General features: G+C 38.8%; 1 protein-coding gene across 1 annotated transcript; it reads right to left on the minus strand.

Moving 5' to 3' along the window:
- Positions 1-3452: 3452 nt before the first annotated feature.
- On the minus strand, positions 3453-24177 carry LOC103043765 (ras-related protein Rap-2a). The gene is made up of 2 exons (XM_007257984.4): positions 22838-24177; positions 3453-5150 (listed from the first exon to the last, which is right to left on the minus strand). Exons 1-2 carry the CDS (start codon positions 23149-23151, stop codon positions 4913-4915), a joined length of 552 nt encoding a protein of 183 aa, XP_007258046.1. The 5' UTR covers positions 23152-24177; the 3' UTR covers positions 3453-4912.
- Positions 24178-25451: the final 1274 nt, after the last annotated feature.

Here is a 25451-nt window from a genome sequence, read left to right on the forward strand (position 1 = left end):
GTGTATCCCCACTTTATATGTTTATATTTATTAAATTTATGCATTTTTTGTTCAATCACAAACTAAAGTTTGAATAAAATGTTCAGTTCAGTCATATCTTAATTGCTTTTCAAATCCGTTATGGTCATGTACAGTGGGAATAAAACAAATATTAAGTCCCTGTCCATACTTACAAACTAACACACTCAATACTATACTTACACACTCAAATATACTAACATTTTAACGTTTGTATAATGTATAACGTTTGTATTGGCAGAGAGCACACAGCATGCACTTGTTTTTTGCTTTGGCTAAATCAGAAGTGTGAAAAAAAAAACAGGAAAAGGAAGAAAAACCTGAAACCACTGGTGCGCTGAGACTTTGGATTCGACCAGATTGCCTGAAGCAAATAACTGTGGTTCAGAAGACCAGAAATATTACCTGAGGTGTGAAGAAAACCCTTTAAATATCTGCTGCTGAAAACAGCAACAACCTCCAGAGAACAAACAATCAAAATTATTGATGTCTGTATCAACACCAAAACTCGACTAGAGTGGAAAAAAAGGCAAAACCTGTTTAAAAAGATGGGATGAAGTCAGCAGAGTTCTGTTACTGTGGGTAAAAAGGTAAAACATGATTTATGGTCAATGCTGAGCCTCTACTACAGTGCTTAACTGTAAGAAAAAAAGGGGATAATCTGAGGATAGGAAAGATCTGAACTGTGTAAGTCATCCTTAAACCTGGAAAAGGCAAAGTCAAGCACAGTCAAGCATCAGAGACATCAGAACCCTTATCTTGGTCCAGCTTAAATCAGAAGCAACCCAATTATTTAATTTAAGTGTATATAAGTAGCTTCACTGCTTATTTCATTAAATGAAATGGATCCACACATCACAAAACATACTTTCAGAGACGTGGTGTTTAAAACACTATGTGCCTCTACTTATTCATAATGCCGGTTACTAAGCTGGTTACTTTGTGTTATTGTGTGTAATATTACCACAGCGTCACACAAAAACATTCCAAATTACTGTATATGACTGTAAAAAGAGGAGAGAGAGAGAGACTAATTTAAACGTCTTTTCTATGTTTTCAAGCTATTTTTGCACAGGAGTTACTGCACATACACACAACTATATTCAGATAGAAACTATATCAGAAAGTAAAAACTGCAATAAATGGAGGTGAAACGTTTTTCTGTGTGACACTGATGACATTTGGATTTCTATTAAGACTTGTTTGCATGTTTCTTAAGAGCTAATGGACATAGGCAGAATGGAATAGTACCCCTAAAAAATAAGGGGGCAGTATAACTTATAGTACAAACAATATGAAACCCCTGGTTAAAGACAACTCGACCAGTGAAAATTTTGACAGGTGATTTTCATTTAGTTTTTGTCTTAGTCGTTTGACTGAAATATATAATAGTTTTTTGTCACATTTTGATAATTTAGTTATTATTGTTTTTTTATTAATTGATGAAAAGTATGGGTGTGCCATATCATATCGTACGTGATAATATCGCCAACATTTTTGAATATCGTGAAAATATTACCCGCCCCCAACTTATTGCATCAGGGTACTACTTTCTTTTCACACGGTTTTCATTTTTTTTATAATCTGTCTACTAGAGACAGATTATATCTGTCCAGTATCATTTATTTTACTTTAATCCTGGTTACATGGAGATATTTAGAGTGCATTATAAGTCATCATGACCTGGATCATTGACTTCTGTTACAAATCTGATCAAATTCTTGTATTTTTTATATTTCAGGAAGGGGTGTGACATAAATCATATGCAATAATAAAATAAAATTTAAATTTTGTTGCAGTAGCGTATTCTTGAAAAAAAAATCATTAATTTATATCGCCAAGAGTATCGTTATCACGAAAATTCCATGAAATATCGTGATATTATTTTAGGGCCATATCGCCGTCCCCTAATAAAAAGTGTAGTAAATTTCATTATAGTTTTCGTTTACAAGTATTGATTTTTATTAAGTTCTCGTCTCGTTTTCTCCATGAAAAATAGATTGCCAACAAGCATTTTTCCCTCATAGTTTTCACTTTTCATTAACTAAAAGAAAACCTGGCATGACGAAGGAGAAACTCTGGCAGAAAAGAAACTTACGGTGGAACTTTTTTTTTTTGTTTGTTTTAAACACAACTTTCTCGCCTGTGTCACTTACTAGGACTAGACGTAAAAAATAGTTTTTAATAGTGGTTTTAGCCTTTTACACCATTATCTCTGAACTTTTATCTCACTACATACTGGAAGTATTGCTTGACATTCACACTAACGTAAAAGTTTAGGGAGATATGATTTCAGCGTTGCAGAAAACATGCTTGAAATCACGGAATTAAAATAATAAAAGATATGAATTCAGATATAAAAGAATACACACAGATTTAGAAAATGTAGCTACTATAGTCTGGAGATGGTGCTCTAACTTAAGATCTGGGTAATATACAGACACCATACAAATATCATATTAAACAGCACAACTTACCATATCTAACCAGCGCAGTATCAGCATCATTCAGAATAAAGTTAGCATCCAGGCTAACACCCTCCAATTTATACTCCTGAGTTCAGCCATTAGCTAGGTTAGCATTAAGCCGCTAGCTGCATTTTGGTGTCAAAAACTAATGACTGGAGTGAACTATAACCATAATCCATATTTTATATCAAACCACAGAACCTACTGATCAAAACAGCAGAGCGTCATCCATCTGTTACCAAAAACCAGCCATTAATTCAGCTTGGAAAACAGTTAGTGCCGTCAGCTAGCCGTTAGCCATTATCACTATTCTGCCATTTTGAGCTTCATATTAAACGTCTGATGGCAAATCATATAAAATGAACTAAAATAATAAGAAACTATATATGAGGTCTACCAAGTAAAGTTTTGATCAAAATATCTAAATTCTGGTAATATTTGCACCTCATTTTTAATCATTTTAAGCAGGGCTAATATATTTTATTATGTAGTTAGTCATTTAGACATATTTGGGTAGTCTAGAACCATCTATAAATAACCTCTGGCATGTGTGTCTTCTGTAATTGTTTTGTAATTTTTAGGTGAATAAAGCTGCAGCTATATAAAATTGGTCTGGTGCTGTAGAAGATACACAGTATTTACTGCCATTGTTACTGACCGTAACTGACAGTTATTTATTAATATTCTCATTCATTCAAGGTAATTGCACAGTTTAAAATACTTTGATAATGAATGTGATTACATGTGATTAATTTAGATTAATTAATCACAGTGCATGTAATTAACAGTACTATTAAAAACCTAAAAAACTGAATTTGCCCAAAAATAAAACGGTTTAATAGGGCCCTATAAAAGACGAAAAGTAGTATGTGGGCTGTGTGATGGTTACATAAGCAAAGGGAGTATAAATGAGTCTTAAAGCATTTACAACTGAATCAGATGTGAGTCAAGAAGTTGTAAACAGAATGTGATAATGTGTTGAACACACTTTATTGAGGTGCCAAATGAAAGAGTGTCACCATTCATCCAGGAAAGGGTAGAGAGTAAATGTTCACATAAAAAAATAGAAAATCAACGATGAATACACAGCACCTCGCTCCTCTTCTTGGACAGGAGTGATCGTCATGTTTGGCTCAAACTCTTCCAACCAACGTCTTCAGTAATCTCAATTGCTTCAGCCTGCTCGCCAGTTTCTGACCATGCAATGCAGTCCACAGCCCCGAGGCAGGGGAGAAGGAGCAGGATTGGAACTGGCAACGTCCATCAACCTATTTACACTACCGCCATCCCCACCACCATCATCATAATCATAATCATCTTCACAATCATCATGATCATAGTCGTCATTATAATCATCGTAAATGACTTCCTTCACTGTCAGTTTGAGATGCTTTCCCCCTTTGGCCCTGTTGGTAAAACACTAAGAGGAGAGCTGAGTCCGATGGCACCATTTGAGAAAACAGAACCATAGAAATAAAATATTTTTTTTGGAGGAAAATTCAAATGCTATTAATGCAATTATGGAAACTACAGTTCCAATGAAACTAAAGGAGTCCTGGGCATTCTGTGGTCTGGGTCCTGACACCTCCCAACAAAAAAAACTAGAGTTAACACAAATGAGACACAGCACCATCACACTGATGTTTGAGAAAAAATACAGAATCGGCCTCCAGTCCCATTCTTTGGAACAATCAGAGACTTATTCATAAAAGAAAGAAAGAAAAAAAAACAGGAGAAAACAAAAGCGGGAGGCCTTTTTGAAGATTTTTTTTGGTAGTGTTAGTGGAGTGCGCGTATCGTCCTCTCTTTTCGCTCTCTAATCAATCTTTCATTAAAGTTTAATGCTTGAGGTTGAGGCGGCTGATTTCATTGCTCTGTCTGAGACACATGGTCAGAAACACTCACCTCTTCAACCTTACACACAAAAGTGGGTCAGATGAACAAAAAAGCCATTTACAAATGAAAACAACAAAAAAAACCTTATAACAAAACAATTAATAATAATAAAAAACAACAATGGCTAAATAGTGCTGCAGAGAGAAGTAGCAAACCGTACGAGACCGGTAAATCCCGCAGCCGTCTCCTTCTCCGCCAGGAAACGGAACACTCCTAAGGCCAGTGCACTTCTCTGTGGTTCAGTAATGAGTCAGTCAGTTATTAAAGTGACAAAAATTCCTCACATCTTCCCTATTCAGTCATGGACACATATGCCAGAATTAATTACACTATGATTAAAACCGATGCACCAAAAAAGAACATCCACTGAAATCCATGTGTGTGTGTATATGTGTGTGTGTGTGTGTGTGTGTGTATGTGAACATGTTTGTAAGTGTGTGTGTGTGTGCACGTTTGTGTGCTTGTGTCTGTTGTGTGTGCGGGTTTGTGTGTACAGAGAAAGTGTGTGTGTGAGTCCTCGCTCTGGAGGGTTATTGTATATTGCAGGAGGAGCAGCAGGGATCGTCTTTGTCCGGCTGTGCTGCGTAGTCCATCTGCCGAACGATCTCAGCAAACAGTTCGTCCACCATAGTCTTGCTCTTGGCAGACGTCTCGATGAAGGGGCAGCCCCACTCCTCGGCCAGAGCCTGACCTTCACTCACCGACACCTCCCTCTCGCTCTCCAGATCCACCTTATTCCCCACCAGGATCACCGGCACCTTCTCATACCTGTGGAAAACAAAACAGAACAAATCACCATTACACTCAGGGCTATAACACTGAACATAACATTTTGTGCTAATTACTAATTAATTAATTATTATTCCACTTGCAATTGTTACAGCATGGTGGCATTTTATTTTTTTATTTGCTCAATCTGTAATTGCTGTTCTTTTAAACATATTTTATTTTTTATTTGGGATTCAAAATACTGCTTTTACCATAAATCCTATAAAATGTGAATGCTAAAAACCTCATGAATTATAGGCACCTATAATGCTTGAAAATCTCAATGAGGCCTTGTCTCAAATCACACCCTCCCCCCTATGTAGTGCACTTTGTAGGGTTTATAATAGCGGCACCCAATAGAACATGATCTTTCTGATCTGAAATCATTTAAATTTAGTAACTCTACAGACAGTATTCATGAACGTCAGTGTTTGCCCACTTTGTGTGTGTGTGTGTTTTTTAAGTAGTAGGGGTTATGATGTGATTTAAAATGGTACCAATATTCTATTTTCAGAAAGAGTAAACTGCAGGTAAGAATAAACGTTAAGAGTTTTGTTCTACACAAAGCTTGTAGCTGTTTTCAGAGACACAGCAATTAAAACCATTTCACTGCAGACTCAAGTCCTCTTCAACACACTGGACCTTTGAATGTGTTTTTTCTGTGGTTTGAACAAAAAATCCAGAAATATTTTACTCTGTCTTGTGTGAAATGTTTGACTTAAAATAATCATGTTTGAATATTTTACATTTCTCATTTATTCATGCTTTTTGGTTTTACTAGATCTACGAGGATAAAGTATTATAAAGTTCCTTTTATAAAGTTTTCCTTCATTGTTTATAAAGATTATCACAGGATCCTAATTGTACATTGTTTAATTGCAGTCATGTTTGTGTCAAGTTTTATTCATTCTAGACGCATTGTGCTGACTCCAGGATGTTTATTCTATATTTCCTTATCAGAAAATGGCTAAAAAATGTACATTTCCTCTACAAACAATGTAAGGTATTTTTTTTTTTAAACTGTCATTTTTTGGCATCACTTAAACTACACAATTAGACATAAAGAACATTGGTCCCCATTTTGCAGTATCTTTCTTAAATTTGTTTTATTTATTCTTTTGGGGAAAATCTAAGCAAACAGTCTATGTCAGATATATGCCATATTCTGGGCAACATTTTTACCGCCGATTTTGAATAACATAATAAACAAATATTATGTATAAAAATGCATTAAAGTTAAAACAATTTGTAATGCATTTTTGTGGTGTAATATTTTTACGTTTTATTTTAATATTATTGTGTGATATGTTATTAAACCACAGAATTGCTCATGCTGTGCTATACTGATGGAGCCTATTGTCTTTGTAAAGTCAGGATCTTAAGTAAATGATTGAGGGAATATGTGAACATTTACATTGCTATAACTTTTAAAGACAAAATATACCTGAACTTTTTTGACTGTGGATAAAAAATACAAATGGACAAAAAAAATGGTTAGAACTGTATTAAAGTAGTAGCAGTAGCCTTGGCTTTCCTAAAACAAATTAACAGTAGGTTGTTTAGTTAATGTAATGTAAATATTAAATTATTTATTAATTATTGTTTTTATGTATGCACTTTAATTTAAGCATGGCCAATTCTAACTAGTTTGTAAGCTTCAACTTGTGTTTACAAGGTTAGTCTTGCAGCTCCAGAACAAACATGTCTTGGCTGACTGACAACATGTGGATGTGATTTTTCCAAGAAATGTGTCCTGCATCAGCCTCTGTGTTGATCCAAACCATAACTTCTCACTTTCATAGGTACAGAATGTACGTATTCATTTCAGAGTATAATTAAGATCAACAAGAATAATATGTCTACAGTTTAAAGAGATACAATTAGACTAATGATGCCGTAAGGAACAACTGGTAGATGCAGTTTGTGAAGGGTGTGTCTGCTGGGAAAGCAGCCCTTGCATGCTGCAACCTGAAATTATCAGCTTTAGAGAGAACCTCTGAGCAGAACTCCTGGAAATTCACAGTATGAGAGCAGAACAGAGAATGTGTACTTGCATTATACTGCACTCGTGCTTTCGAATGGCCTCACAACAGCAATAAATATTCCACTGACAGTAAAGAAATACATTCTAGGGAAAACACACTGCAGTGCTGCTCAGTATAATCTACTGGCGAAGTGTGTGATGACGGCTTTGCATTCTTAACTGGAACACTGTTTTTTGCATTATAAGGTGCGCTTAAAAGCGTTTCATATTTTAAAAAATCGTCAGTGTTCCTTATAATACGGTGCTCCTTATGTATGAATTCTACCAGTCAGGTTGTAAGGAGCAGTTAAGCCCCTCCGCTGAAGTAAAGCACTATACAGGAGTTTCAGAAAACTTTCAGTAAGTTTTTATCCAGCACCGAGGCTGGAGCTGTATTAGCATTAGCTGCTAACCGCAGCACTAGCTCTTTCGCCATTCAGACTGTAGCCTGCGTTTACTGTCTTAAAACAAGCTATGTGGGACCACCTGCTAGCTGAGTTACCGGAACACTCAGGGTTCCTGCTAACAGTGGCTAGCGCTGCTGCTAACTACGCTACAATACTGGAAAACTTACTGTAAGTAAACGGAAGCACTTTACTCATCCAAGTAAACAGTTTTCAGGAGTGAAATCTGTTTAGATTAACATTCAGTGTACGTTTACTTTTGAAAGAATTTTTTTTTTTTTTTTTTAAGCATTACAGTTTTGTTTTCTTAGCCTCAATAAACTGCTGCATAACAAAAGAGCTGAAAGGCTCAGAATGGCTCCAAACTGAATGGGGGCAGATATTATATTTCTGTATATTACATAAACATTAGGACTGCATGTCAGGTAAACAGGTAAGGTTTCTGACAGTGACAGAGCTTTTCTGTACAATGACTGAGCTGTCATGCACCATAGCTGCTCACACTCTAAGCTAAAAAAACTGACATGCTAACAGTCATGTAAAATGATCAGCTGCCTATGGCTTAGTTTGTACCACCTGCAGTGGACTAGTTGCTCACTTAGCTCTATCAATTACATTGAATTTTATATGAACTCAAACTAGGAATTTTCTTACTGCTTCTATTGCTGGTGTGGCTATTTACCTGCGTATGTTAGACACAATTCTAACATATTCAGGTGTTTTGTCTAATTCTCTGTCCTGCACTCACATTCCTGTAAAGCTGCTTTGCAACATCAGTCGAAAAAAGTGATGGGAATGGCCACACATATTAAAGTTCTGAGGTGTGATCATGTGGTTGAGTCTGAACATTGGCTAGTTCAAGTGGGGGCTGATAGTCGGTGCCAGATGGATGGGCTATTTCATTTTATTTCAGTTTTACAGGCACTTAACTTTCCTAATGTGTATCGAGGCATCAACACCCACAGTGGACAGTGCAGTGGTAATGATAATGACCGGCAGTGTCGGGCTAGGACTGTCTGTGAAAACAAACAAGCGACTCTGGCAGACATCACATCCACATTCAATGCAGGAGACCCCATATGCATTTTCCCCACAGGTCAGTATAGAATTTTTAGGTCATTATATTATTATCTATTATAAGTGACAAAAGTCATGGGATGCAAAATGAATTTCTGTCTCTTTCAACCTGATAAAAAAAACATTTCAGCATCCATTTGGCTAATTGAGATGTCATGGTTCTATATTTAAAGGATCCTTATGTGCAGAAACTCTCACCAGTACATTTAGTAATGATGAATCAGCATAGTAATAATATTAATGGTTGCAATCACAGTGACGGTAAAGGCTGTCTAATGATGTTTGATGCTGGCTGGATTGCCGAACAGTGAGCTCATTTCGAATGTGCAGAGCACCAAAGACACTTACTCTGCCTCTTCACCCTTCTGTCAAACAGAACAAACAGCATCACAGGAGAGCAGACTCGCCCTCGCTCATTACGCATTGGCTTTACTGTATGAAATATTGATGCCATTGAATTATTCACCATTTTCTGAAAGGCGAAAAACACACATGGTAGTGTGAGTCTGTAGGTCTGTATGTAAAAAAAGTGACTGTGATCATGGTCAAGCCCATAGACTGTGTATAGCTGGACAGAGCATCGTCTCTCTAAAGTGAAGCCAACACAGGTCGGGCGCCCCCTGCTGTTCGGTTGCAGAAAGTTGTGTAACCCCACCCATCCCCATAGGTTTCAATGGCAAAACAGACAACTTTCAATCACGTTTTTTTCCAACATACTGTAATTCTACCTCCATTATTTAAATGCAGCAGATAGCGTAACCTCTGCTTATATCATCAAATTTTTATATCCCCACAGAATTCGTTTTTAAAAACGTTATTCAGCTCTATTCAAAATGGTAGCCAGGGTGGGACCAATGACTATATGGGCGGGACCATAGACTGTGCGAGCTCTGTGGAGGCAGCCCTCAGGGGCGGGGTTATTTAAATAAGTAGGTTGTCTCTCCACATTCTTTCTTCCTCCTCTGGTCTCTACTGCGCAGACTCAGGTTTCAGGATCGCCAACATGGTGGAAGATTTTGGCTTCATTTTCATTGAATGAATGGGAACGGCGACACGGTGTCCATCTTTTTTCGAGTCTCTGGTCCAGCCTTTGGCACTGAGGGGGACATGGAGGGAGGGAGTCACTAATCACTGTATAGGAGTGGGTCAATCAAAGCTGTGTGATGCTGATACTGACTGAATCAGGACAAAGTTGAATCACTCAAGAGCAAAAACGTAAAGTACCAGTAGTATAAAACTCAGTTTTATCAGTAGAGTGACTGATATTACTAGGGTCCACACTGTAGATTTCAGAGCAATACCATAAATCAATTTTTCAAATTACCTTCAGACAAAGAAAGTCTATCCACACAACAAATTATATACTGAATTATACCTAATAGGTAGGATAGTGATTATTGCAGCAACAGCACAGCATGGTTCTTGATGAGATATATATATATATATATTTTTTTTTACTAGTGTTCATTTCATCTGTATGCACCACACACAGAGCGCACTTATTTCTTCTACTATAAAAATGTTTTGTCACCAAAAAAGTTGGTCAAATAAAAGGTCAAATAAAATCATAAACAAGGCACAACTTGTGTGTGTTGATTGAGTGTGATGTTGTAGACAAGTTCTGATAGGATTTCAGTCTTTACTGAAGTATTCACTAATAAAACTATATAAAAAATTCTATTAGATAAACGCTGGAGATTTCATACTAGATGCAGACATCACACAGCTAAAATTGAGCACTACTGCTGGAGAAAGGGCAATATACGATTTTTTTGTATTTTTATCATCGCAATATATAAAGAACACATGATGGAAAGCTGTATTTAAAAAAAAATCAACATCTGCAGTTCATCATGCAACACTTTACAATCACCTGAAGCTACTGGGTACTGTTAATGGGAAGTTGTGAACCATGTAAAGTTATTAGGGGACATTTCTTCGTATATATATGCATGGCTGTGCACAAGCAGAGCAGAGCAGGATTTATCTTCGCTCATTGCACACAGCTGTGCGAACACACGCTGCAAAAAACGGTGCTTTGAATTTACATGACTGAAAAAAGTGTAGCACAAAAATACAAAATGCTACATCACCATAATTCTTGAAAAAATGTTTAAAACACACATATTTAATTATGTGAATTTAAAGCTACACAGTATGTACTGTTCTGTTCAGCATGTGTTGTTAATTAATTTGTGAAAGGTTGTCAGCATCGATACTCCTCATTAAGTGTTTTCAGCTACAGTTATTTTGCTCTTGTCTGAATCAGTTATAAAACCTGTAAACTTGGGAGCAAATTACCCTTTGGTTTGGTTTCCTTTCACACAGGAAAATCTAAAAGTGCACAAAAATGTGTCACAACAAACCATGTGAGAACTGTAATCTCTCTCAGTCGCTAGCTCTCTCTCACTCTCTCCCACCTTCCACCTGTTTAGAGTAAAGCAGGAGCAGGAAGAGCTCTGCGTGTGGGCTGAGCAGGAGATGGGACAGGCTGATGGTTAGCACAGGAGAATGGAGTCTCAGTGGATGCATCCTATTTCCATATTAATGATCGAACAGCACAACAGCAAAAGGTAAGTATGGAATGAGACAAAACGAAATTCTTAAATGTAAAATAAGTAATACCAAGAAGAAACATGCAGTGATATGGTGAGAAAGTGTTAATGAGAGCACATGTATGTGTGGTGTAATTTGAAACTTGGTCTGTGTCTCCAAAAGTGCCCAAACATAACAGATTACCTATTTATTCACTAAATATCAGTACTTTCCATGTTTAAACAAAATGTGGACATTTAAATGCCTTTTAAATCTCATGTTTAGCTGTTTTTCTGTTGTTTTTAGAGATGGAGGACATGGCAGAAAAAAACGTTTACTAATCAAAAAAATTATCATCAGATACGTCGACTACCAAAATAATAATTAGTTGCAGCCCTAGTCTGAACAGAAAAAGATATGTATGATTATGGTTTGCATTTGGTATAACTTTGGTAAAACAGGGACACAGGCAAAAGAATAGTATTTTGCATCTACATTAAACAGTTGATTACAGTTACAGTTGGTGCCATTCATTGTCATATAGTGCAGTATTTTGTATTCCTGGTCCTAGAGGTCCACTGTATTGCACTTTGTTGTGTTTTCCCTGCTCCCACACATACCTGATCCAACTAATAAATTAACTCTAACTTAGTCAACACAATGTGTATGGTGTAGTCTGCGTAAGCATCGCACTCCTCTTTGCATTACTCTATCGTTTAAACCTTGAAGGTGGTAATGCGTGGGTGGCTCAGTGGACCAATCACATCTTCTGCTGTCCACGTTGTATAGTTAAATTTCTGGGGAGGTTTGTGTCAGGCTACATGTAGGAAACACATAGGCTTTGGCGTAGCTTCAATGCAGAAATGTAAAAAGGCCTTTATAGAGGCTGTGTTACAAAGCAGGGTAGTGGCCCTCACAGAAATGGGTTGAGAAGCATTGGTATAGTCTACAGTTGAAACAGCCTGTTTGCATATTGGATGAGTTTCCACAAACATACCCTACACCCTATTCAACAACACTAACATACCTTCAGCATCCCATCCACTACAACGCCATTATTTGCAGAACAGAACAGAACAGTGAGTAATAAAAAATTGAAAAAGACAGTATAGCTTTCTCCTTGCACTGACATTTCCAAATTCACTTCACTTCCCATAATACTATGCATGGTTTCTGGGTGGAACTCATGTTTGTGGAATTGATTCTGCATTATGTGCCTTGAGCCTTGTCCACTGTATGGACAGTTCATCTATGGCTTACTACACATTGTGTATTCTCTGAGCGACTCTGATATTCTGAGCTGTGCAAGCAATAGTTTCCTTGTTATTGCTGGAAGGGACTTTACCATGACAGGTGAGCCTGGCATTGCTGCCTAGGTCCACTAGCATGCTGTCAAGTAAACTGTCAAGGCTAAGCAGGAGTCAGAAAAAAGTCTTAGCGAACTGATTTGGCCTTTATGCCAATTTTCAGTCCTTAATGTAAGTCAGTTAAATGCTCGTATCACTTATCTATTAAAATTCACTTACTGCTACCTGCTATAGTTCCATTACTAGTATTAATAATTCTGTGATGACTATGAAAATATAGTTATTGCTATTGGTAATTCAGTCATTGGTAATTCAGTAACAGTCTTTTAGAAACTATTATCAATAATTTAGTCACTTATAGTTACATTATATCTAATGCTTAGGTCTTTACTATGAAATCTACTGTCAAAATCTTTAACATGGATTTTTTGTCAATTTGTTGTTCTGTTATGAATTGTTCACAGTACATACAAGTGATAATGAACAATAGCTCAGTAACTACTATCAATAATTCAATAACTATTATTAATCATTCAGTAACTACTATATATAATAGTAGGTACTAAAAACTACCAAAAACTAATATGTAAATAAAACAGCTATGAGACTGAGGGATAGTTTGCATGCTGTGCTTTTATACCACAGAATCTGCATGAATGCAGGCGAGCTACGCCACAAAAACACTGCAGGTTGTCAGAGATATGTGTGTGTGTGTGTGTGTGTGTATATATATGTATTTGTGTGTGTGAGTTTTTTTTTGACTGTGCGAAAATCAGGATGTCACATGTGAGGTCCCAGCCCCACACTGAACTATTTTTACACCAAATGGGCCCAAGCCAAAAAAAAAACAAAACTCAACAACAATCCCACACACATACACTCAAACACGCACACACACACACACATACAGCCACACACATGCTCACCCCCACATGCAGCTCTTTAAATAAATCACTGATTATAGTGGTGGTCTCAGCATAGAGTGAGCAGAGCGGTGCTGGTGGGGGCAATCAGTGCAGGCGGGAGGGTGGAGAAGGCAGTAGCTTGTGAGACCTTATGTCTTTCCTAAGGACAGAGGAGGTGTGAATGGTGTGTGTGTGTTTGGAGGAGGGGGGGGGGGGGTTGCTTCAAGCTTTGCGTTCAGTGCTGGTGGGTGGGGAATCAATGCGGGGGAAAAGGGGAGAGGGAGTGGTGTGATGTGGCAAGATGGTGGCCATGACAGTGAAGTGCACAGCCAGCGCCTATTACAGATTACACACCCACACATTAAGAAAGACAGAGAGAGACAGAGAGACAGAGAGAGAGGTTCTGAACTGTCTCTGTGTTCATATGTAAGTGGAGTGTTCAGGATAATTGTATGCACTAGTTAGAACATGCAGCTGAAAAATGCTGAGACATGGTGATTGTGACATTGGATAGCATCAGACCAGATTCATCATAAAATGTAGTGGTAACAACCACCTCCAAAGGAGTTCCTAAGGAATTTCCTAGTGTAGACATGTTAATGAGCTTCTGCATATTAATATCCAACATTTAGCATCTGTCCAGATATGAAGACCTCAGGATCATAGACTTATTTCAAGGACACATTATAATCCAATCACTCAAACCATGTTGAGAGGTGGTCAGAGAAAGGGGTGTCTATTGGAAAACACTTGGCAATACAATACATATCATAATACATGGGATACAGTCAATATGTTGTGATACATGGAATAAAACATTTTGACACTAGTAATAATGCATAAGTGAAGTGAACAAGGGTGTCGCCATGTTTCCTCTCTAATTCGGCAGATCTCACCACTGGGGGCGCCTAAGCAAACCAAACTTTAATTCTTAAAAAAGAATTAAAAAAATTACAGTGGACAAACAGCTATTTTGACGAAACTCAGAGATGTGCATCCGGACAGGATTAAAATTATCAGAGGACCACGGAGTTTAGCAAAAAAATAAGGGAATTCAGCCAAAAATTTTCTTTGAGGATGTTTGAGGAAAACACATACATGTTCAAAATTACCCCAGGATCCCCAGAGAAACGAATCTTGTCCGGATAGGGCTATAGTCAAATGAGCGCTGGATATTAATCTACACAGATTTCTCTTCTGAAAACTTTATTTAGGTGAGTAAAGCACTTCTTTTTATTTACTGTAAACTTTCCAGAATTCCAGGATTTTGTCCGAGGGTGAGCACTAGCCGCAGTTAGCAAGTGCTTAGCCAGCCCCGATTAGCAGCGCTAGTAAATGTCGCCTGATAGTGGTAGACTGAGGAATCATGAGTGTATCATAGTATCAGCTAGCAGTTCGTCCCACATAGCTTGTTTTAACATGGTAAACGTGCAAACTAATGCCTGATATACCTACCTCTGAGCAGTAAAAAAGCTAGCGCTGCTGTTAGCCGCTAATGCTAATGCCACTGCACTCAGCCTCAGCTCTAGAGAAACCTAACTTAAACTCACCTTTATAATGCTGTTATTCAGCAGAGAGGCTTTACTGCTCTTTACAACCTGACCACTAGAATTCATACAGAAGGGGCACCGGATTATAAGGCGCACTGTCTATTTTTTTCATGGAAAATTAAAGGAATTTAAGTGTGCCTTATAGTTAGAAAAATACTGTACATTATGATACTGTTAGCAGCGAGATCACGATCAAATTTTGCTTTATCCAAAGTCATCAAACTGAGCCCTTTACATTTGTTGATACATTATCTAAGTGTGTGCATGTGCACCTAGACCTGGCTGTGTGACAAAACATGTCTAAAACCAGTGTTCATATCTTCAGTAGAACATGTTCTGTCAGATTCTTTAACATGGATTTTTTGGGCAGTTTGTTGTTATGTTATGAACTGTTCAGAGTAAATGCAAATGAGGACGAGTAGTGTCAGATATCATGCAAATATCAAAACAGGCCAGCAAACCTTATTTATGAATGAACTAATGGGTTACACATATTCTGTTTGCTCTTCCTGTCATGGTGAATCTGGCTTTATAAATCAGATAATTATGTCACACAGTGTCAAAAACTGTTTCAACACTTCTAAATGATTTTGCCCAAACATTCAATGCAGTTTAAGGCAGTAATTTGATGCTGATTTTATAAGACTTCCCTAACAGTACTTATTAGTTATATTATAGCTTTGCTTCAGTAAAGAACAGAAATAAGTTAACATCTGTGCTGATTATGAGCGACTACATGATGCCATGTCTGATTGAACTGAAAGAGTAACTGATCCTCCCCTATAATGTCTCTATTTAGATCAGGCTAAACAGAGTAAAATCAGCTGGAGACACTGCTGTACAGCTGATGAAGGAAATGCATGGCTCTGCCCTCAGGCTGCAGCAGTAAAATACAACACACAGTAGTGTATTTATCCAGGAAGTACTACGTGAATAAACCGTATTTGTATAGAAACAACCTGCAGTACTGGTAGTACAGCATCTGAAAGTACTTTATGCGCTATAGCTTACTAAAAGCACATCACATGCTGGGCGAGGGGAGTCCAATAACGAAGCCCACAATTGGGTTTAGGCATCAATTAATCTTCCACTTATTTTCATTTACTGCTTTCTCACATTTTCCCCACCCAATAACAAATTTACTGTGTATAATTACCCAAGCCGGTTTCCAAACCCTATACAAAAATCCAACACTGTATCCAAGATTGCATTTTAATCACATACATTTAAAGCACCATGTTTTCAGTGTATTAGAGAGATAGCCCCTTTAGAAATTCAATCATCTTCACACACTTGCCACAAACTATGCAATTTTGTTATTCTGGTTTCTGTGTTTGTGGCGTCTGACACTATATGACTAGTATCTAAATCGCTATTAAGTTTTTTTTTATCAAATCCTAATTACTCATTTTTAAAAGATTTTGACACTACAACCTGTTCAATTTATGAGAAAGACGGGGTCCATCAGTATTACAGTGGTGAACAATTCTGCAATTTGAAAACAAGCAAGTGAATCTGACTATTTAGAATCTATTATTTGAGACAATTGTTGCCACAATCATATGGATAGAACCAGAAAGGTGAGGATGAACTAGAATATATGCATTAATTAATTAATATTTAAAAATAATGAATGCTTTAATTGCATTTAAACCTCTACAGGAATAAAGTACACTTATTTTGTAATGCTATTGCAGGTAAAATAGTGTTTTACCCTAAAGAAGTAGAAAACACAACATAAATAAACATAAAACACAATGATTTCAGTAAAATTCTAATGTCCAGTTATTCTCAGTCATAACTGTAACTTGTAAACCAATTGTATAAATTCTATAATCCTTTAAACTATGTTCTAACACTCAGCTTCTCTAAGAATAAAGCCAAGCATTTGTGGTTTCTACATAATAGAAACTGCAGTTAAGTGGAAGTGAGGAGGTTAAGATGAGATCTTGCGGACTAAAAAAAAACTGATAAGACAAGCAAATCAAACCCTCATACGCTGCCAAGAACCTTCATGAACATTTAGCTGAGTCAAGCTCTCCGTGCACTGTTCCAATGTGTTGCTTAAACTAAAAAAGGAAGGGACAAAAGAAGGAAGGTTTGAAATATACTACAGAACAGTAACAGAAGCCAGATGAGTTTAATTCTATTGAACATTTAGTACACGTATATTTAGAAAAAAAATGGGTTTTAATTGCCACCAGTGACATTCTCAATATTGCACGGATGGAGGGAGACTGGATTCTATAAAATATCAGCAAATCCTGAATACAAGTGTCAAATCATCTGTGAAAAGGCCAAAGCTGACAAAAAAAACTGTTTAGAATGACTGTCCCCTGTCCCATGACCTAGATCCATAGAACACCTGTGAAAAACTCTCAATAAACAAGCTGTGCTTGCAAGACGGCCGAAAATATTTCAGAACTTTTGCAAAGGTGGGAGCCCAATAAAAAGAACTGTCAATGTCTGTGACATCTGCCAAGGTCCTGATTTTACATAATACAGCCCAACAATTTAATATGGTGATAAGTTCTTAATAAACACTATTAATAAAATCACTTTATTTTTAGTAACAGTTTATATTAACAAGACATTCTACACTGATTTATTTTGTTTGGTAGCAACTTTTAATAGTAAATTTGATAGTGTTTTAAAAATCTTATAGTCCAGCCTGAGTGACCTAGCTAATTTAAAATACCTGGACTGGCCTGATCCTGAGTCAATGGTGCCAACATTTTGGTACAGGTCATATTTATTTATTTTTACATGTCTCTCATGTTACTGTGCCTTAGGATTTCGTGTAATATAGCTGATTAGCTACAGACTATGTGTTTATTACTTCTAAATAAAAAATGTTTCACTTAGTTAAGGGGGCCCATAAGCTTGCTTATTTAAGTGACAGCATGACACGGTTTGAGGCAAACATCTGAAGATGACCTCATCTGAAGGCTTCTCTTACATGTTACCTGCATTGGCCTCATCGCTAAGGTGCAAAAATAAAAAAAAGCAAACTTTGTGCACCACCATGCCTTGGTTGATAAAACTCATTTGGTGTAAAGAAGGAACTGTGTAAATAAGATTTTTCCCCAACCTCTGCCTTACACAAGTATATGAGAGTATACAGCGCTGGAAATATTAAGAGACCACTTCAGTTTCTGAATCAGTTTCTTTTATTTTGCTATTTATAGGTATATGTTTGAGTAAAATAAACATTGTTGTTTTATTCTATAAACTACAGACAACATTTCTCCCAAATTCCAAATAAAAATATTGTCATATAAAGCCTTTATTTGCAGAAAATGAGAAATGGCTGAAATAAATCAAATTATAAATAAATATTTGGTGGAATAACCCTGTTTTTTAATCACAGTTTTCATGCATCTTGGAACGTTCTCCTCCACCAGTCTTACACACTGCTTTTGGATAACTTTATGCCACTCCTGGTGCAAAAATTCAAGCAGCTCAGCTTTTTTATTTTAATCATACACCAATACCCTCACTATACTGCGTCCTGTCAGGCCCATACTGCAGCTCTTTCTGCTGCTGCCCATACCCACGGCAGCTCCAGCAGACACAGACACAGCTTATTTATAATACATGACCACTCCACTGATACACACTAGCTCAGAGGGAGGGGGAAGTGGAGAGGATGCTTCTGTCCTAGACCCTTCTGGTCCTGCGCCTCGTTCTGATCAGCAGGCGGACTAAAGCATTCTTTCTATCCCTTCATCTGAGGCACTCTAGAGAGAGCTTCCCTCCATCTGCATCAATGGCCTTGCTGACCTCACCTGTCCCTCACATTCACAGTCCTGCACATATCCAGGCAGCCTGGACTCCTGCCCTCTGATCTCTCTCTGTACTTCTACAGCTGTCCAGCCATAATTTTAGTTTCCTAAGAGCCATTACTACATTACTAAGAAGAAATTCTTGCAAGTTCTTTCTTGTTTTGTCTGAACTTATTTTACACAGTTTACAGTTGGTTATATTGTAGTGGCAATGTTTGTTGTTGTCAGAAAATACTGACTATGAATTGTCCTCTGGGTGTGTGGATGCACTGTCTAACATTGATGTTACAGTAGGTGCATTTATTTTGTATGTCAAGGGAATATAAATGAGACTTTACAGCTCAAGTGGTGTTTAATCTTATCCAGAAAGGACTGGTTTGAATTCAGGCCATTTCAATCATAAAGAAGCACAAGTTTTCATTGTTTAAAAACTGAAAAAATTAATAAACAAATGCAATCAGATGTGTTGCAGTTTGTTTAGAAGAAAAACCTGTGGGCATTGGGGATAAGACTGGACACCCCTGGTTTACAACTTGCGTTTTTAAAAATGTCTTCGTTGACACAAGCAGCGTCTTCGAAAACATCCATGCAGTGCACTCTGGTGCCTCCGCTATGTTATGTAATGTGAGAGTAAAACTAAATAAAGCTGTAAACATGTTATTAATCCGCAAATTGAAGACAGCAGTGCTTCATGTTTCACGCTCATTCTGGACAAGCTAAGCTAATGTAAGAAAACAGACATGCTCAAAGCCATTGTGTGACTGTATGAAAGCATTTTTTAACTGTGTTTGCCCCTTATACACAGCTAGAAGCAAAGTTTTAGAAATCTTCTCCTTGGAAGGTATCGTCAAAAGGCTTACTTTTCGTTGACCTAAAAGACAGTTTTTGCGTTTACAGCAGGCCAAAACTCAGACAAAATATCCAGATTCGTGTGGATAGAGCCTAAGGTTATAGGGTGGCTAATAAGCTATTGTAATTACCTTATTCGACCTAATAGAGTGTAATGTATGCTCCATGACCCCTGCACCCTGATAATTCCCTACGAATAAACATACTGTTGCAACCCTACCAGTTTTTCAGTGATCACTAGCAAAGAAAGTGTAGGTTGCGTGTTGATAAAAGCCTACATAAAGCCATAAGCATTTAACGGTTTACAGGAACAATCCTACATCTTTCAAAATAATCTGCTGCATCTATAGCATATGGAAGATTACTATGACAATAATGATGATGAGTTTCTCTGTACTTAGCGAAAGAACATGAAACCTATTGATTCAAAACACACTTATAATAACAGCTATCGGGCAGATGCTGCAACGCCTTGCCACTAGCTTTTACCATAAGTGCGTTGAGTGACTCAACAGGTTTTTTGTTCTTTTCTAAGTACGCAGAGTTTGCTGTCAGCACTAATCGATCATTTGCTACAGATGCTGCAGATAGGGACTATAGTCTGAAAGGCTGGATTATTCTTCCTTTATTGCTTCTGCTTGAAATTGAAAACAGGTTTTGAGCTTCAAATGAGGAGATTTATCCCTCCTATCCAAATTTATCCAAGTTGGAGCCACTGACAAGCAATCAATTAGCCTAAATTACTCTGTGCAGTTGGCCTCTTAATGCTCTGCCAAATGTACTCGAGACTTTCCTCAGCTGACAGACAGTCTTGCCATAAGTACAAGCAAAGTCTATGAATAGTCTGTACCTTGGGATCGAAACGCTGACGTTGATGTAAAAGTCAGTTTTGGGGTCTTTGGTTCCCACAGGGAAACCCTTGTGCTCCTATGGTGCTGCAGTAACTCTAGGACATTCCGATGGCCTGGATAGCAGGGCTTGGTAGGCCCTGACTGGGCAAGGAAAAATAAACACTACAGCTACTCTCCTTCAGATGATCTCCATTTTCACGGTTAAAAAAGCAATCGCTCACAATTGCTGAAATTAAAATGTGCAAGGCCTGCGGAGAGTCACAATCACTGTGTGTGTGTGTAGCAGAGTATGTAGTAGATCCACACCTGCAGCTCAGATGGGTGCATGGTGCCATGTAAGACTCTTTACTGCTGAGACGTACACTCATAAATGCGCCCGCTCTCTCGCTCTGGCTCACGCACTCACGGTTAGCATACGCACTCAGAGGAATTTACAGGGGAAGCTAAGCACTTCCAGTGTTTCCTGTGTATTTAGGCTCTCCGGGCCACAAGCAGCTGATCCCACGCTGTAAAATGCACATGTGGCAATATCAGTGAGCCAGCATAGCTCTGCAGTGTTTAACACAAAAAACACTCTGCAATGAGAAACAACATGTGCTTAAATTGCAGAGACATTGGAACACTACATCAGGATGATCCAAAGGTTTTGTTATAGCATAACAAAATTAAGTGGCAAGGGCCAAGGGCTAAAAAGGACAAAATAATAAGCAAAGAAAAAAGACCTTTTGTAACACTGGATGATAGATACTAAGCAGGGATAGATATATAAATGTCATCGTACTGTATAGAACCTGAGTGACTTGAGTGACCACTTGTGTCACTATCTGTCTGTTCTTTTCTCTTTTTAACAAACCTGTTTGGCTTTAGGAATATGTAAACTGTAAACAGAGTGATGGCTTTTGTGATGGTGTAGTGACCATGGTGTTCCCCCCTGTTGTGCTCATCCACCTGGCATCAAAGATGCTATTTCCTTAGTTTGAATTTGCTAGTATCACTTTCTGCAAATGTCTGAAGCTGTTAAATTAGGTGGCATTACACCAGGAAGCAATGCTTGCTTTAGCACATAGACCGAGCAGCCATAACATTAACACCCCTTGCCTAATACTGTGTAACACCTTTTCTTGGACAATCTTTGTAAGTACTGACCACTGCATAATGGAAAAAACCCACAAGACCTGCCTGTCTTTTTGAGCCAGTTTTCTAGCATCACAGAGTAGTCCTTGTCAAAGTGTCTCAGATTCCTATGCTTGTCAATTTTTCCTGCTTTTAAAACATCAACTTCAGGAACTGACTGTTCACTTTCTGTCTAACATATCTACTCCTTGAGTGATGCCAAGTTAAAAGTTTTTCACTTCACCTGCCAGTGGTGCTAATGTTTATAGATAATCAGTACATATAAAATGTGTGTAAATATATGTGTATTATATATTTATGGCCACAAATTCTCAAATGCATATATATACACTTTTATACTGATATATACATATATAAGTGCATGTATATGTATAAATAATAAATAGAACATCCTCATGGTCCTTACTTTAGGCAGACCTGCTCTAACAGCACACTAATATAGTGTAATTAGGGTTTGGAGATAAATTATAAACTCAGGGTATTGTCCCACGAACAACACAAACTGTATGTAATATAATTGCTATAATAGGCTACACAAGAGCATCCTAGCCTAGATTACAGCATGTGGCCCATATTTATCAAACTTCTCAGAGAAAGAATGCTGATCAGTTAAAGTTTAATGAGACGTGACAGCTGATGAGAGGTGATCTTAGATCAGTAGTTTTCTCTAAAGATGTTTGATAAACGAAGCTCATTGTGTTTATTTATTTGAGTCATACTTATATATTAATTTCTAGTCATTACTTAATAATAACTATGAGGTTATTATTAATAACTGTGAGGTTATCAATTTTACTACCTGGATTATGCACTGTGTTGGCTTCATCAGTAGGCAGGCCTAAGCCCTAGTATAGGCAGGTCTGGCTCAGTCTCTGAGTCACAATGCTAGCTGCTAGCTAGCTAACCAGGTGTTGTTCATCAGTAGCTAGCCTAGTGATGTAGATTATATGGGATGCACAGAAAAAGCAGTAGCTGGCTAATGTAGGCTATTATGAAAAGGGATAACATTGCAGGGACCTGTTAGAGTAGAGGTAGAGTAGATGTAGGTAGATGTTTAGCTTGCACGCTATTAGCATTCATTCATCCCAGGACGTGGGAGAGTGGGTGAAGAAGCAACAGCAGCAGCAGCATCAGCATCAGCAGCAATAATAGTCCTGTGCTGCAGGATGAGGAGAGGAGCTGCGTCAGACTCCTGCTGCAGGCCCATTCACCCTCTCTCTCTATCTTATTCACTCTTTCCCTCTCACACACTCTCTCACTCACTCACCTTTTCACCCGGATGATCTGGTCCCGCATGGGCTTGATGTCCTGAAAGCTCTGCTGGTTGACCAGGCTGTAGACCAGGATGAAGCCCTGGCCGTTCTTGATGTACAGGTCCCTCATGGAGGCGAACTGCTCCGTACCCGCCGTGTCCAGGATCTCGAGCACGGAGGGAGAGGAGTCCACCTCGATCTCCTTGCGGTAGAAGTCCTCGATGGTGGGGTCGTACTTCTCGATGAAGGTGCCGGTGACGAACTGCACGGTGAGGGCGGACTTGCCCACGCCGCCGCTGCCCAACACCACCACCTTATACTCGCGCATGACCGCGACGCCGCGTTCAGCCACACAACCAGAAACACAAACAACACAAATAAAAGGAGGAGAAGGTGGAGAAAAGGGATAAAGAGGGACTAGAGGGGGAGAGAGGTGGATAAATTGCTATTCACGCAGCATTTGGCATTAAAAACAAAACAAAACTAAAAAAAAGAAGAAGGAATGGAAGATTAAAAAAGAGGGGGAAAGGGGTGGGTGGGGGGCTAAAGGCTGAGAAAGGCTATTAGAGCGGCACTCCCATGCTGTCCGGCATGTGGGCGAGAGCCTGGCCGCCGCCGCTGTGCCTCCTTCCCTCCCTCCCTGCCCGCCTGCCTGCTGCTGCCTCTGATTTTAGCTCGCCGAGGTAAACAAGCCGTGCACAAAGGCGGCGTGCAGCCCACAGCAGCGCTCCAGCGCACAAGCAGCCATCGCTCAGCCAGCGGCGCCCCAAACTAGCCGCGCCGGGGATCAGGGCGCTCCGCACGGCGCGGTGCGCTTCACTCGGGCTTCTGCGTCTGCTGAGCTCACCATCCTAACCTAGCTAAATCATCCGAGTGGGGGGAGAGAGAGAGAGGGAGAGAGAGAGAGAGGGAGAGAGAGAGGGAGAGGGGGAAAACGAAAAGCGCAGAGGCCGGGGGGCCGCCTGCGGAAAACACACCACACACAGAAAAAATCAGCGCGAGCGAGGAGATGAATACAAAAAAATAAAAATGCGCACAAAAAAACAGGCCTCTCTGTCCGTAATAAATTATAAACAGTGTCGCACAGAGAGGGAGAGAGAGAGAGCGGGTGGGGGGGACAGCGTGGCCGCCTCGTCTCGCTCAGCTCCGTCCCGCTCCTCTTCACCCGCTCACCGACGCGTCCGCGGCCGCCATGCTCACGGGTGGGGACCCGCCGCCGTCCGCTTCGCCCTCTCGGCCTCCGTAGCGTGCGAGGTTGATGACGAAAAAGACGAGGAGGAGGAGGAGGAGGAGGAAGGCTGGCGGCGGCGGCAGCGGTTCGCGAGGACGTGCGAGGGGCCCCGGCCAGCGCGTTCACGCATTCAAGCTAGCTGTCGGGAGCGCGCACACAGACAGACACGCTGGAAGGGGAGGAGGAGGATTTCAGGGTTCAGCCAATGGCGAGGCACCGGAGCTCGTGTTGCCATGGGAACGCACAGCATTCCAGCGCGCGTGCGCGGCTCAAAATGGGAGCATAGTTCATAAAGAGTGGTGTGGCCAGAAATGTTTACACCGGTTAACACAGTGATTACCAGGTCAAGACTCGGGGTTTATTGGTTTATCAGAGAGATTTACCAGTTGAGACTTGTGGTAAAGCCACATGAATGTTTACACTGATTTGTTAAAGGGATTTACAGTGTTTACACTGGTTTAATGGTAAAATTCACCTGTAGAATGTTTCCACTGGTAAAATTAAGAGTTTTCAGTGTTTCACTGGTTTAATGGATAGTCATCAATAAGGACTTGTGGTAAAGCCACATTAAGGTTTGCATTTGTTTGTTGAAAATGAATTAGATTGACATATTCACTAGTAGGCACTTATTCTGGTTTCGTGAAGAGATTTAGTATTTACACTGGTTTGTTGGACAGATTCACCAGTACAATCTTGTGTTTAAGCCACAGTAATGTTTACATTGAGTTCTTTGAGATTTACAATGTCTAAGCTGGTTGAATATAAACATTCACCAGTATAGACTTGTGGTAAAGCCACAGTAATGTTTACACTGAGATATTGAAGAGATTAACAGTGTCTAAACTAGTTGAATATAAAAATTTACCAGTAGAAACTTGTGGTAAAGCCACAGTAATATGTATTCTGGTTTATTAAAGAGATTAACAGATTCACCAGTAGTCATGGGGTACACTGGTTTAGTGAAGAGTAGGGACTTGTGGTAAAACCATAGTAATATTTACACTAAGTTTAATGAATAGATTCACATAACCAGTAATGTGATACAGCTACAGTAATGTTTACACTGGTTTATTGAACAGATTCACATGCAAAGTGTGATGAAGCTACAGTCCTTTTAATATTTTTAATGAGATTCACCTGTAGAGCTGTTTGTTAGAACTACATTAATGTGTACACAGATTTATTAAAGAAATTCACGTTTACATTGGCTTAATGAAAAGATTAAGAAGTAAAGTCGTATAGTTGAGCTTCAGTAATGTTTTCACTTGGTTAATTAATAGATTAACCAGTAAAACTGTGTGGAGGATCTACACTAATACTTTAAATATTTTAATGAACATATTCACATGTAAAATTGTGTGGTAAAGACCTAGAAGTGTATTGTTTACACTGGTATA

The sequence above is a fragment of the Astyanax mexicanus genome, chromosome 11 (genome assembly GCF_023375975.1).
Source record: "Astyanax mexicanus isolate ESR-SI-001 chromosome 11, AstMex3_surface, whole genome shotgun sequence".
Classification (NCBI taxonomy): Eukaryota; Metazoa; Chordata; class Actinopteri; order Characiformes; family Acestrorhamphidae; genus Astyanax; species Astyanax mexicanus.